The 16,274-nt window shown below is 35.7% G+C and overlaps 1 protein-coding gene across 1 annotated transcript in view; it reads left to right on the top strand.

The window, feature by feature from the left end:
• ACSM5 (acyl-CoA synthetase medium chain family member 5) overlaps window positions 1–16,274 on the top strand; it is a 29,298-nt gene that overhangs the window by 731 nt on the left and 12,293 nt on the right. Inside the window, 5 exon segments of the mRNA XM_052001536.1 lie at window positions 1,557–1,767; window positions 3,934–4,141; window positions 6,107–6,250; window positions 13,003–13,156; window positions 15,916–15,995. Of these exon segments, the coding sequence (XP_051857496.1) occupies window positions 1,557–1,767; window positions 3,934–4,141; window positions 6,107–6,250; window positions 13,003–13,156; window positions 15,916–15,995 (797 nt within the window).

Below are 16,274 nucleotides of genomic sequence, written 5' to 3'. Positions count from 1 at the left end.
CCTGTTCAAAATGACTTCCTTCTTCAAGCTCCTTTAGGGCATAATTTGGAGCCAACAAATCACAGACTTAGAACTAGAAGCCTCTTTAGAGGTTTACTAGTCTAGTTCCTTCATTTTGTAGAAGAGGAACATGAGACCCAAAGAAACTAAACAATTTGCTCTTGGTCACAATGATATTCAGCAATGAACCAGGATTCAAATCCACAACTTCTAACCTAAATCCAACACTTTTTTCACTGTATCATAACACTTCCTAGGATCATAAAAACCTATCTATATATTCTATCAATTATATTATGTGCTGCTGTGGGGGAAAATATTAAGAATCTTCTATGTGTCAGGCATGGTGCTAAGTAATGGGGAAGAACAATCCCTGCCCTCAAAGAGATCACAGTCTAAAGGGGAAGAGAATATGCAAACAACCATACAAGTTATTCGTGAGATAAATTGGAAATAATTAATAGAGAGGAGGCACTAGAATTAAGGGGAATTGGGAAAGGCTGTCTTTAAAAGGTGAAATTTTAGATGAAAGGAACTAAGAAAACCAGGAGATAGAAAAAATGCAAAGAAAATCCCCAGCAAGGGGAGGTCTATCAATCGAAATGTTTAGATTCAGATGGAGAGGTTTGTTAGAAAAACAAGTAGGTAAACACAGCCAGATCACAGATTATATGAGAGGAAGGAGTGGGAGAGGGGAATTAAAGCTAAAGAAAGCTGGAAAAGTATAGGGGAGAGCAGGGCTTTGAATGCTAAACAGAGAATTTTTTATTTTATTCTGGAAGCAATAAGGAGCAATATAGAGTTCATTGGATTAAGGAGTGATGTGGTCAAACCTGTGCTTTAGGAAAATCAGTCTGACAGTGAGATTAGAAGTTTGATTAATTTTACTTAATGTTGAGTTGGGTGAGAAGGGGAAAGGAATAGAGCTAATTCTTCTCCACCACCACCAAAATGGTTTTAATCTATATATTTAAAAACTAGAAGACATCTCTTAGTATTCCAACAAAGCATAGAACTCATTGCTTTTGGCCTTTGGATGTGGTCAATTTTCCTCATAGTTCACTTATTTACTGGTGGGAAGAGGAGAAAGATCATAGAAAGACCAAAATAGAAGGACATAAAAGAGCTAAAAGCTAGGCAGAGGCATAATATTATGCAAACAGCCCCTCCAGTGTTTGCGACACCATGAAACAATTCTTTAAGCTTATAGTGCATCATGAGGGCATTTCTAAGGGCTAGTTACCTAGCATAGAGCTTCTTGAACTTTTTTCCATTCATGACTCCTATTTTCCTAAGAAAGTTTTACACAACTCTATATGTATAGATATATAAAATAAGCATACAAATCAAAAATTTCCTGATAATAAATCATAATTTCATAACCCTCATATTCAGTTACATGATCCCATATTGGATCATAACCCACAGTTTAAGAAGCTTTTGCCTTGCAGACCCCAAACCCCTAGAACAAGTTTTATCTAAGGATCCCCACTAAAATCTAATATCACAATTACTTTTGGCTAATAGATGCTGTTATCTTTTCATCCCTTGTCCAGGCTGGAAAAAAGTCTGCAAATCCTGCTTTCTGGTGGGTCAATGGTCAGGGAGAGGAGGTAAAATGGAATTATGAAGAGCTGGGGATCCAATCCAAGAAGGCAGCCAATGTTTTGTCCAGAGTATGCAATCTGCGGCCAGGGGATCGACTGCTGGTGATTCTCCCCAGGATCCCTGAATGGTGGTTGGTTTCTGTGGCTTGTATGAGAACAGGTCAGTGAATGGTTCCCTCTAACTTGCAACATATTGGAGGACTAGTCACTCTAAATTCAGCAAAGGTGGGGAGTTAGGGAGGAAAGTAGAATGTATTAGATTAGAGTGAAAGAAGATAATTTGCTACACTCATTCCCCTATCCTGAACAATTACTGAGACTTTTTAAAGAATAAGGAAGTATATGTTTTGTATACATATAATATATATTCATATAAATGTGTGTATACATATAACATATACGTATACACACATATAAGTGCCATTGATATTGATAAATATTAGAAAAATCTTATTCTGATTAAGAGGATTTTGAGCTTCCTCACTTCTTTCAGGAAGATGGAAAAGCTATAAATTACCCACACTAATATTCAATATGTTTCTCAATAGTAATCAATCCTCTTTTTCCTAAACTGACCTTTGATCCAGATCCTGATGAGGTCTAGATATGGGGTCCCTAAATGAAATTAGGATTTAATTGAGGTCTAGTGGCAGGTTTGAGGTACAGGAAGTCAAATAGAGCTCCCCTGCAACCTCTTTGGATTTGGTGCAAGGATACAGAGTTAAATGAGGTCTAGTAGCTGCACAAGAGCCCCCTGTAAAGGAATTTACAGGCCCGAAAACCTAGATTGATAAAAGAGATTTATTATGGGATTTGGAAGTAAGGTTAAAGTATAGTTAAGGAAATAGGTGAAGATAGAGAGAGAGGGCATCGAAAACAGGGTTCCAGTGGACAGAGGGTCCTTGGGGTGCCAGATATGGTGCCAGCATGTTTTGACCCTCTGCAAAGAGAGGAGTCCAGCTTGACTCTTTTATAAGGAGAGATTTAATTAAAAAGGTCTGTGGGTGCAGTCCCAAGTTGGCTCCTCACTGGATTTCAGTGGGGACTTGAGTTTGCTTGGTGGGGGTTGGGAAACCTGAGCAGATCATTAGAATGGGGGCTGGGACAGCCCAAGTAGGCTCATATCAGGGTTGGGGCTGGGGCAGACCCGGATCTCCTATTGGAATTCAAAGGGATTCTTTTGACCAAGATTTGTGAATCAAAAGTCCTAGCTTCCAGGATTGGTAATGCATCATCTAGGAGGGGTTGGAAATCAGAAATAAATCAATTCTTAAAGGAATCACAACCCGCATCATTCCCCACTCAAGCAGTTAAAACTTAAATTCATTTAAGAAAAAAAAGACATGGGGCAGAGTCTCTTTTTGAGGCAGAATTGAAGATTTTCTCCTTCAAGGATTTTCTGAGTCCGGAGGTCCCCTCTTCAATATTATACTTTATATTTATTAATATACTTTATAAATAGTAAATAAATATGCTAAATATATTTTACTAATTATGCTACTAGTACTAGTAATAATAATAAAGACCATTTAGACAATCAGTGGTTTTAGCTAAAGTATAAATTGAGTTTTTATATCTTTTTTAACCTTTGCTTAGAGTACATAGACAATCAGAATCATTCTGAAACAGAATGGAAATAAGAAATATGTGTTTGCTTTAGTGTTTCAGAAATTGCCAAAAATCTGGTTTGTTCCAGTAGAATAATATTTTCTCTGTAGTTAATCATTTTAGATTGTTGTTCAGTCATGTATGACTTTCTGTAACCCTGTTTGGCATTTTCTTGGCAAAAGATCTGGAATGGTTTGCCATATCCTTCTACAGTTCATTTCACAGATGAGGAACTGAAATAAATAGGGTTAAGTAACTTCCCCAGAATCACAGAGCTAGTAAATATCTGAGGACAGATTTAAACTCATGAAGATGACTCTTTCTAACTCCAGGCTTGACCTTCTATCCACCATGCTACCCAGCTACCTCAAATGAAAATATAAATTCCTATTGAAGTTTTATCTCAAAATGTTGATATAAATGAGAAAAAATAAAGAATGGCTTCCAAATCTCTACTGGCATATAGAAATTAGAGCTAAAAATAAAAGAATTTAAGGATGACAGTACAACAATTTCATTTTATAGAAGAGGAAACAAGCTTTTAGAAAATGGAAAGGAACTTGATCAGTGTCACTTAATAAATTGCAGAATTGGGATTTAGATTCATCTTCTGACTTCAAACCCAATGCTGTCTGAACTATATCATGATGCTCTTTTGATTCACTGTGGATCAAGATTATTAATTCTCTAAATTATTATTACCTTCCTTTTTTTTCAGGGGTTGTCATCATCCCTGGAATCTCTCAGCTAACTATAAGGGATATCCAGTACCGATTGCAAGCATCTGGTGCCAAAGCTATTATTACCAATGACTCCTTAGCACCTCATGTGGACACCATTAGTGTTGACTGCCCTTCTCTGCGGACAAAGGTGCTTGTCTCCAGTAGTAGCCGGCTTGGCTGGCTGAACTTCAGAGAACTATGCCAGTGAGTTCTGATCCTTTTGGTAGAATAAAACATAGTGAAGAAAGAAAGAAAGAGAGAAAGGAAGAGGAGGGGGTAGGGAAGGAGGGAGGAAAGAGGGAAAAAGGAAAGGAGGGAGAGAAGGAAGAAGTGAAAGGGAAGGAGAGAGCGTGAGGGAGGGAGAGGAGATGAGAGGGAAGGAAAAGAAGAGAAAGGAAGAGAGAGGGAAGAAAAGAGAGGGAGAAGAGGGAGGAAGAAAAGGAGGGAAGAAGAAGAGAGGGAGGAGGAAGAAAAGAAGGAAATAAGGAAGGAAGCAAGGAATGAAGAAAAGAAGGAAGGAAGGAAGAAAAGAAAGATAGATAGAGACAGAGGCAAAGACAGAGAGAGAGAGAGAGAGAGAAAGAGAGAGAATTAGCGACAGAGAGAGAGAGAGAGAGAGAGAGACTGACAAAGAGAGACAAAGAAAAAGAGACACACAGAGAGAAACAGAGAGACAGAGTGTGTCTCCCTCCCTCCTCCAGAGAGAAGGAGGAAGGGAAGAAATGAGAAGGAGGGAGGGGAAAAGGGAGAGGAGAGGAAAGGAAGGCCAAGCTAGGAACTCTCTTGTATATTTTACAGTGTTAAAACTCTTAGGACCTTAGAGATCATCTAATCCAACCACTTTTTCCTAAACCCTCTCCTCACCACATCCATCTACATTTTACATACAAAGCCAGAAAGTGGACATTCTTCTTGGCCAACTTGGCCAGGGCCACAGAACTAGTTCTCAGCAGAACTAATTCCTTCAATGAAAATCACTATTTAAGCTTGTTTAAACTAGCTACATGGGCATAACCATCAATTCAATTTAATTCAATAATCATTTGTTAGGTGTTTATTACGTGTCAAAATATTCATAGCACACTTTATGTGGTAGCAAAAAAATAGAACCAAAGTTTGTGCCCACAAGCTGGGGAATGGTCAAGCAAATTATAATGCAATTATAAAGGAATATTGCTGTGTCAAAAGAAATAATGAATATAAAGAATTCAGAAAAGCATACTCAGACTTATGTGAACTAATACAGAATAAAGTAAGCAGACCCAAGAAAATAATATATACCATGATGACAATACTCTACATAGAAAAAATGAATATTATGCAATTATAAAGATCAACCTTGGCTCCAGAAAAGACACAAAAAAAGATCTTACTCTGGGGTAATTATAGTTGTAGAACAATATAATATAATGTCAGTCTTAATTAGTGTAGTGATTAGTTTGAATGAACTGGGTTTTTTCCCTTCTGTTTTTATTCTTTGCTACAAGAATGAATTGTTGGGTAGAGTATGGGCTAAGGGATATATTTGAAAATGAACATGTCATGACACAAAATATACCAATATAAACTAAAACTTTACAAAAGAAAAAAATGGATGGAGCAGTGAGTCCTAAAAAGGAGTAGTGAAAACAAGTTAAGAGTGACACGGAGCAGAAACTATTAGAGTTCCCTGAAAAGTACTTTGTCTATCTCATCAGAGTCACTATGTCTCCTCTGAAGCCTAAATTAAATTTGGGGATTGTTCCAATACTGAGAATTTATGAACTTACTCCACCTTGGGGAGATAATATAAAATGTAAATCTTATAGTCAATTTTTCGTTTCAGAGATACAATTCAGCCTATTGTTAGATGATCAAAGATCTTTTAATAATAGCAAATCTAGTCAAAGGAAGAATTAAATTTTTTATGTATAGCCTATTTGCACAGAAAGCTGGTGGATGGAAACTTGTTTCCAAAGGAAAGTTCTTAGAGTTGAATAGAAATCTGATTTAACCTTAGGAATCTTAAGTGATTTTTCAGAAAAAAAAATGGCTCTATGGTAGATTTATATTACAAAGCAAATAGAGCCTTGATTCTATAAGATTTGTGTAATAGAATAGTTTTAAATTACCTGAGAAAGGAGAGGAGGGTTATTTACATGAATATATATGTATGTTGGGTATTTTTAGAGTGGCCCCTGAAGAACACAACTGTGTGAAGACTAGAAGTCAAGACCCATTAGTTATCTTCTTCACCAGTGGCACCACAGGTTCACCCAAGATGCTGGAACACACCCAAGTCAGCTATGGATTGGGCTTTGCCACCTGTGCAAGGTATAGTGGGAGATGTATTAACAGCTGAATATCAGAAGAGCAATAATCAACAGTTTTGTGGTGGGTCAATGATTTTGTGGTAGATTGAGGGGATTAAAAAAATAAAATAAAATAAAATAAAACCCATAGACTCCGAAGTGAAAGAGACCTGGATTTTTATTCCCATTTCTGATACTTCCTACCTATATAACCTTAGGCAATTCACTTAATCTCTACTGGATATCAATTTCCTTATCTTTAAAAATAAGGGAGTTGAAGATGTTTTCTGAGATCTATTCCTGTGATAAATCAGTGACAATATTTTTTAAATTAAGTCTCCAGATCTGAGGAAGACAATAGAGCTGGGAGGCAGACTCACTTTGAGTGACTAATTTGAACTATTGCTAGGTAGATTTTGACATCGTTGTGACAGTGGTGCTTTTGTGTTGATGGTAGTCTGCTCCAACCTGGCCCATTGTCAAAGACAATATTTAATCAGTGCATTCTGAAGGCTACTTTATTCTCATCTTGCCTACAGGTCATAAGATTGTTGAAACAGTAGATTCACAGAATAGAAGGTTAGGATGGGATATTAGAGATAACTAGGTTCAATCAACCAACAAATATCTATTAAATGATATATCTACTATATATCAGCTAAGTGGTGAGGAAATAAAGATAAGATAGAAACAATACCTATCCTAAAGGAACTTACATTTGAATTGAGGAAACAGTAGCATATATATAAAATGAAAGTAAGGTATTTTTAGGAGAGAAAACTTTAACAGTATGAGGAAAACTTTCATGTAGAAATATTTTGAGCTGAGCAAGAGATTGGCTTTTTAACCACTCAAGCCCTGTGGGCAAGAGGTCAAATGGTTTGTAGCCAGTAGGATTTTATTCATATTCTTCCAATCTCTTTTCAGAAATAAAGTCTATAGATACAAGCTTCAAAGACTTGATGACAGTCACAGTATGAGTCAGTAGGTCTTTTTCTTTGTACACATTGAGCATTGGTCTCTTTTCCTACAAATGTATATGCTTTCTTTAGCCATTAGAATCTATTTTGTGTTAACCCCAAAAGTGTCTCTTTACCCAAGCTTAAAAATCATCATGTAGAGCTTTTATGGCGATAGAGTAAGGATTTGAATAGTATCCCACACCCCATGTGGAATCAGCTGTGATCTATTGAAATATACCATCTTCTACCCATTCTCTTAATGATGAGATACCTTGTAGGGAAGAAAGCTTAAATCCTCAAGGGGTAACATTATCATTTCTTAGACTGTATCATTTCTTATAGCTCTTTGTCCTTCAAATGTTCTTGCTTCTAGTTGTTACAAAGACGAACAAAAGACATTCTTGATACAATCTAATCAAATTTACATCTACTGCTGACACAATTTCTAGTTAAAAAAACTTTCAGCTTGTACTTTCAAGTGATGATGACTCAGATCTCTATATGTCCCAAATTAGCAAACAGTAAGAACACAGTTAATTGACTGACAGAAAGACTGTAGGTAGCTCTTAGCTTTCAAATACATGGGGACCATGGGATACAGCATTTGCATCTATTTATTTAAGTCTTCAATGGCCAAAAAATTGCTGTACTTCTTATAATTTACTAGTGCTACTATTTGTCTCTAGATAAATAAATACCAGTGGGTTGATGTCTGTACATACTTGGAATTTATTTCTATAACAGAATCCATATTCCTGAGGGAATACATCAATAATACCCCCACTTCAAAGTCAAGAAGTCAATTTTTGTTTACAAAATAATCAGTGTCACTATCAGTGCATTTTCTAAAGGCAAACGCATTAGACATCTAGTGGCCATCACTCTACAGATATAAAACCCTCTAAGATAACATAAGTATGCCAGTCAAAGGATAGATTTTGATAATCATAAATTCAACTCTAATATGTTCAAGGTAATATCAGAATAATGTAGGCTGAGGGCCAATCCTTGGACACCCTAACAATCCATACCTCTCATTTGGTACTCACAAGAATAGAGAGCCTTACAAGAAATGATGGTCGAGAACAGCTCTGTCCCAATATACTTGCTCACATTTCTTGTCACAGAGATCAACAGAGGGTTCAATTCAGATCAGCTTTTTTACCATCCTGATTTTTATTTTTCTCAAACACAGAATCACAAGAAATCGTTGAGAGATTTGGCAATATCATCATAGTTCGTTACCTAATTCTGATAGCAACTATAAAATTTCAGAAGTCTATAATTTATTTTAAAAATATTCTTTATGGTCAGCTAAAATGGACTTCTATCTTTTTAAAGATAGAGATAAATAATGACTGTCTGTTGAAACATTATGTGATAAGTGGCACCTGTCAATTGATAATTTCAGTGCCTTCCATCTGATCTAATCTTTTCTCACTTTCCTCCTACTTCTTTCCAATTATAATGGTTTCATCTAAATACAATGATACTTTCAGATAATTCATACTCTCAATTACATTTTTCTATAAGCCACTGAAAAGTGGTTGGAAGCATGAACTCATGGAGCATGAACTCAAATTATTAGAATCCTATTGGAAAGATGCAGATCATCTTTCCCTTAACATCTTCCTTTGCCATAGTGATCTGACAATACCAATTTTGGAAGTCCTAAAATGAAAAGTGCCCCAATACTGGTTCTTAGAAGGTTCCAGAGCATGTTGCACTCATGACCTACTATATTCTCTATTTTATGTCTCTTGATCAGAATTTTTCCTTCCTCTTCTTTTCTCTCTTTTTCTCTCTACTGATTTAATTTCCCTCTTGTCCATACACATCCAGACCTTTTTCTAGCCTTTTCTTATACTCCCATTATGAGAAAGACTTCAAAACTCCTTGACAAGCTCATGATGATAAATTTAGAGATGAAAAGGATCCTGCAAGTAAACTGATCCAACCCCTGCATCTTAAAGTGAAAATGCATCAGTTCTCAGAGAATCCTTTCATTTCTCTAATACAAGAAAATTATCCAAATTGAACTTTCCTTGATGGAGGATTCAGTGATTCTTTGATGTTCTCTATCATCATTTTATTGTAAGTCTCTACCTTCATGTGAACTGATAAGCAGAAAACCTACAATATTCTGACAGTAGTTTAAAAAGACTAGAGTTGTTCAATCAATCACATTCCAAGAGTGTTGGTCAAGAATTAAGGTATAGAATCTTGTTATCTACCCTCTTGCTAACATCCACATATTTCCAAAAGTACTTCAAGTTCATGCTCATATAAACCAAATATTGATACTCTGCATTTTATGCAGTCCCTGCATAGGCTGTAAAGGCAAACAAAACAAATATTTTTCCTAAAATGACTATAATTGTCACTTAGGATCTACTGTCCAATACAATAGAACATTATGTTTAATCTTAACTGTCACTACTACATAAGAGCCTTGTTTGTTAACAAGGATTTGGGAATGGTTAATGGAAGAGGTATTAGGTCCTTTGGAGGCTGGCTCCCTATCCAAATTTTCCATTTGTTAAGTCTGGCTCGGTGACATTAAGCTTCTGATGAGTAAACTTAGCATGCATTTAACCTGCTCATTCATGTTTGTAGGAAAAAGACCTTTTCAGCAATATTCTCTTTTTTATTTGATTTTTTGCTGTTATTATCTATTTTCTATCACTTCCATTTCCAAATATATCACACAAATCTCTTTATGCCCATTCTGCCATGCCTTATAACAAAGACTGAAACGTAAAAGGAAAATATAACTACTCAACAAAATTAATCCACAGAACAACTGAGTTTGATGATCTATGTAAGGATCAGCCCAAAGAAAGACAGATGCAGTAATATGGTTAGTAATGCTGGAATTGTTGGAACATGGTCCACTCCTTTTGAAAGCATTTTGGACTTATGTCATCTTCTCTTTTTATTGTTCTCAAAGTGAAACCTCTGGTCCCAAAATCCATATTTTCTTAGAGAAGAGTCATCTTGCAAATAATGCTCATCTTGCCAATCCTTAAATTTTCCAAAGCGGTCTAGTTTATCTTTTCTAGTCCCTGGCCTGTATTTGAGATGTCTTTTGAACTCTTTGAACTTCTTTTTGTTACCTCGTATGCCCTTCTTGTTCACACATTCTTCTATATATTGGACCAGTTGTATCATTTCTTAGTAGTAGTAGACCATAGATGAATTAATGATAAGACATTCTGAACAGTCTCCCTGAGTGCTTGAGTCAGTCTCATATGGTTCATAGGCCCTGACTTTCTGATCATGGCTCTCTGCAGCAGCTTCTTCATCTTTAATACAAAGTCAGATGTATTTATCCTTCTCCCTTCACACAGTTAACCTTGACATTTTCCCCAATACCAAACTGACTATTCAGTATTCACATATATTCAAATACTATTGCTTTGGACCATTGCATCATTAATATCTAAACAATATCATAGGAAGATTCACTATTCCACTCTAATTACCAGTCCAGATTATTAGAGACATTATCTGTCTTTCTGTTTCAGCCCCATGTCACCCTTGAATCACATCTGTGGCATGTAACTAACAACCAAGATTCAAAAATTTCAAATTTGAAAACTAGAGATGCTCCCCAGAAAAAGACCAGTTTTCTATATTGAAGAAGAAGGAAGAGGAGAAGGAAAAGAATTGAAGAATTTATATAGCACTTGAAAGTTTACAAAGCACTTTTCATATGTTATCTCCGTTGTTCACAACAACATGGTGAGGTATATAGATACTCATTGTAGAAGTGAGGTTACATATGGAAGATCACATAGCTAATAAGTATTTAAATTGGCATTTGAACTCCAGTCTTCTTAATTCTTAAGTACAACACTCTTTCCACTCAGTTGATAGTATGCAGTCCCCATCTTTAATTTCTACTCCATCTAGTATTGCTAGGGAAGATGTTATCATTGCACCATACTGCTGAAGATGTTGTTCTAGCTGCTGTTCCAACAGATACTCTGCAAACTTTCTATCTAATTCTTGGTCATTATCATAATCAGTGTATTTGCTAAATAATTTCCAAATAGTTGGCTTTTTGAGAATGTTAGAATGCACTGCTATTTCAGGAAATATATTACAGTATGCTTTCATCTCAGCATGGGAATATCTTTATCAGTACCATCAGGGATATTCCTATGATCAATAGTCTCTAGTCTGAGTCTATTCTTGTTGGGAGAAAGAGAAAGCAATATCAATGTGTCTGAAAAGATATCAAAGCTATAAAAGCCAACTTTCATTACAATATTACCATAGAATCACAGTATCTTAAGACTTCTAGGAAATAACCTAAGGGACCATCAAGCCCAACTGCCTCATTTTATGAATGAGGAGATTCTGACCTTTCAGAGGAATTTCAGAGGGTTTAAGTGACTCACCAAACTTTCACATAGGTATTAAGTATCTGAGTCAGGATTTGAATTCAACCCAATGCCTTAGGCCATTTAAGTAACAATTTAGTGAAGCTTACATTAATAATGTAATATATAAGCAATCAAATGGTGTGTCCACTAAAAGTCACATTAGATAAGTATAGCTATCCAATCAGTCTGCTGAGGAAGGATTGAGGTGGGGAATTTGAAAATCCTCAGTGGACTGTTACAATACTAACTTGTTCCTCCCAAATCCAGAAATCCTAATGAGTTCCTTAAAACTTGAGCCCAGTCCTACATCCCAGTCATGACCCCCTAAAAGCTATTTGATTTCATATATGTTGCCTCAGAAGGTTTGCTTAGCAAAACTGAGAGGCAGGATGAAGCTGGCCAATTTTTATTCTGCATTTCCATCAAATACATAATCACTCCTCTAATCATTCCATAGCTTTGGCCAAATTAATTCCTTTGTATGGAGCTCAATTTTCTCCCTTTTGGGAAGTGGGGAGAAGGATAAATTAAATAATATTTGAAGCCCCTTTCTAGCTCAAACCTGCTCTTACTTCAGAACCCATCAACTTTTAAATAATGTTGTAATTCTTTTTTCCCTCAAGATGGTATTAAGTATGGCATAGATATGATTGGATGAGTTATGATTCAAATATCTGATGATGTGACATTTCTGGAACGCAAGGGTCCATTTACTTGTGGGGTTACTTCACAAGCATTTTTTGAATACTCATTATGCTCCCAGATTTTCTCTAGCCTCTGAATCTCCTTTTGAGAAATGGAAGGAAAGAAATAATCATCTGTTAAATGCCTATTATGTAATCAGGTACTTTGTTAAACATGTAAGTAATACTTACAGAGAGAGGACTGTGGGAACTGAGTGTGGACCACAACATAGCATTCTCAATCTTTCTGTTGTTGTTTGCTTGCATTTTGTTTTCTTTCTCAGGTTTTTTTTTTCCTTCTTGATCTGATTTTCTTATGTAGCAAGATAACTGTCATAAATATGTATACATATATTGGATTTAACATATATTTTAACACATTTACATGTATTGGACTACCTGCCATCTAGGAGAGGGAGTGAGGGGAAAGAGGGGATAATTTGGAACAGAAGGTTTTGCAAAGGTCAGTGTTGAAAAATTACTCATGCATATGTTTTGTAAATGGAAAGCTTTAGTAAAAAGACCATATAAGTATTATTTCATAATACTTTCCATAGTATTACTTTATTTTGTGTTCACAGCAGTCCTGGGAAGTAAATGTATTATTATCTCCATTTTGCAATTAAGGAAACTGAGACAAACTAAAGTTAAGTTTTTTACTCGAGATCACTCAACCAGTGAATGATGGTGTCTATAGCTATATTGCTGCAAATCAAACACTCTTTTTCATGTTGTTAGGAAGTGGACAGACTTATCAGATTCCGACATCTTCTGGAACACATCTGACACAGGCTGGGTCAAAGCTGCCTGGACTTTCTACTCTACTTGGATAAGAGGAGCCTGCCTTTTCATTCACCAACTGCCAAAGGTTGACACCAATGTTATCCTAAATGTAAGGACAGAAATTATTTTATTTGTTGGATATATTGAAACTGGATGGGAAAAGTATTGAAAGTACCCAGACTTACTGAGTTGCAGGAGAAGTGGGAGAAAGTAAATGTAAACTTAAGTCCTAGATCTCCACAGAGTAGATAGAATACTGAATATTTATGGGGAGTAAACCTGAGTTTGAAATCTATCTCAGATACTTACTCATCTATCAGATGGTGATAATATATTCATAGTAGCTGCCTCACAAAGTTATTATGAGGCTCAGTATTGTAAAGTAATATATGTGGATCCCTTGTGAGCACATATTTTAGTTCCTTTGTAAATGGTCATCCTTTAGTGCTTCAAGGATTCTTGATTTAATCATTATGAGAATAGCCCTTACTAATGCAAATCCACTTCCCGCTATGTCTTGAGAAATGGTTAAGTGAGATGCTGATGAAAAACAATTTAATCATCTTGTGGTGAGCCTAACTAAGAAAGGCTGGTGCTCAAACAGCAAGCACATCTCTCCACCATGAAACTTGACATCAGGTTGGCATCTGAATCCAACTGTATGCATCATCTTCCCCCATCAGAAAGTGAACTCTTTGAGTATAGGATTCTCTTACATTTCTATCTGTATCTCCTGTACTTAGCCTATAGTAAGCACTTCACTAATGCTTCATTCATTTATTCATTCATTTATTCATCTTTGATCTACATTTGAAGTTTTACAACTGGACCTTTTGGAGTTTGTTCCCTGTTTTTGACAATGAGGGGTCACCCCAGCCCTATAATGAGGCAACAGAGTAGAAATTCAATGAAGGAATAATCATAATTGTTCGAGTAATTATAAGATTTCATTATTACAGAGTTCCTGGGTTTGTTTTTGGTAGGCATAATCTCAGGTATTTTATATTGCCTAGAATTATTTATTTGTTTGGTTGGTTTTAATGAAGCAGTTGGGGTTAAATGACTTGTCCAGATTATAACGTTGGTGCTCTATCCATTGTGCCATCCAGTGACTCCCAGATTTCACTATTACAAAGCATTTGGTATGTATTATCTCATTTGATGTTCACACTAACTTGTGAAATAGAGAAGAGAAATATTTTCATTTTTTCAGGGGTAGAATAAAGGAAATAAGAATCTATATACTACCTACTATGAACCAGGCATTGTGCTAAGCAATTTTTATAAATATTACTTATTTGAGCTTCACACAATTCTGTGAAGTAGGCATTATTATATCCCCATTTTGCATTATGGGAAACTGAGGCAAACAGAAGTTAAGTGACTTACCCAGTTAGATCACACAGCTACTGTCTGTGTTAGATTTTAGAGGTTAGATTTTAATTCAGGTCTTTCTGACTCCTTCGCTGGAGAGCTATGCACTATGCTACTTAATTACCTCAGATTGTACAGATGAACAAACTGATTTAGATAAACCACCAAGTGACAAAGAGAAGGCTAAAATTCTAATTTTCACTCTCCTGAGACTAGTGGGTTTTTTCCCTTAGTGGGAAATTATCTCTTCAGGAAGGCTTCCTAAAGCAGGGGAGTCAAGTCTTGAAAAGAAATGACTATGTGTTAACGGAAAGATCTAAGGTGAATGGGACTATAACTTCTAGAAACCTTATTTAATTCAATCTTATAGATTCAATTTATATATTCAAAGTCCTGAATACTATTAAGGCTAAGCATTCAGAGATTTAAAAATTAATGTTGATAATTCAATTCAGTTATTCAAAATTTTGTTAAGTGCCTATTACGTGTCAGGTGCTTTGCTGGGCACTAGGGATGTATAAAAAGGGAAAGCAGTAGTCATTGCCTTTAAGGTGGTTGTATTTTGTTTTTTTCTCTAGTAAAAGATCCTAGAAGTTAGAGACTGATTCTATTTTTATTCATTGCACTGTATTGTAGGACCAACAACAGTGTTTACCACAATAGGTTCTTAATAAAGTTTGTTGAATTGAATTACTAGATGGGCAGAAAGCAGACTATCCACAAGAAGAATGGAATCAAAGTATAAGAATATATATATATATATATATATATTTGTTTTCCTTTGTGTCATTCCTTGTCATTCCACAATCCAAAATGAATAATTCAAGTAATTTTTCTTTAACAACCATTCATTAAGCACTTACTATGTGAAAAGCAATTTAAGATCTGAGAGTCATATAGAAAAATACATAGAAAAATAGCATCTGGAGTCTGAAACTTACTGGAAAGTATCTTAGAGATTTTAATCCTACTGGAAAGTTTAGAGATCTAGCCCAACCTAATTGTTTTGAATATAAGAAAACCAAGGCCTAGAGGATAAATTACAATACAAAATACAATACAAAAAGCTAAAGACAAATGGAATTTAAAACTGGGTATTATATTTCCAAAACAGGGTTCTTTCATTACCCTTTCTCACCAAAGGAGTTTCAAGTAAAGAAAGATAAGGTTCAAGGTTTATCTACAACAATCAGAAGTCCAATTGACAACTCTCAATGTAACCAAATTGTGGATTTTCAGGTCCTTTGACTGCTATACCTTCTCTTTTCTGTCTCTGTACCTTCCTACTTAACACCTCTCTTCAAAAAGCCAACCACATTGTTCCTTGCTCAGCAACTCAGAGAAGGTTTGGACAGAAGAGTTGGTACCCACATATACTGGATATAGAGAAAGGATCTATCCCAATTATCCTTATCTCTGACAACCTGATAATCTAGCCAACTCCTTCTTTGTATCCAAGATTTGGTAACCTTTCCACATTTCCTTTTTATTCAGACTCTCTGCCAAATGCCAATCACTATCTTCTGTTGTGTTCCAACCATGTTCCAGATACTTGTACAGCATGACTTGACCAGGTAACTAATTTTCATTCTATGTTCACTTGTAAACACCACAAATACACACATACATAGAGGATGAACCAAGCATCACGCAGGATAAAAGATATGGACGCCAGTTTCCTCAGAGCACTGACCTGCATTGTGTCTATCTTTTAATGGTTCAGAGAGATATAAAAGGGCTCCTGTAGATTTAGGCTTTTAAGTATAGTTCCATTGGTTCTGATAGTGCTGATGATACCAAAGTTGTGGGTTCAGTTAATATTCATATGAGTAATGTGGTTTTTCCTAGAGAGT

Source organism: Antechinus flavipes, chromosome 1, assembly GCF_016432865.1.
Source record: "Antechinus flavipes isolate AdamAnt ecotype Samford, QLD, Australia chromosome 1, AdamAnt_v2, whole genome shotgun sequence".
Taxonomy (NCBI): Eukaryota; Metazoa; Chordata; class Mammalia; order Dasyuromorphia; family Dasyuridae; genus Antechinus; species Antechinus flavipes.
Note: the sequence above shows the minus strand (reverse complement) of the source record. Positions and strands in the feature narration are given on the sequence as shown.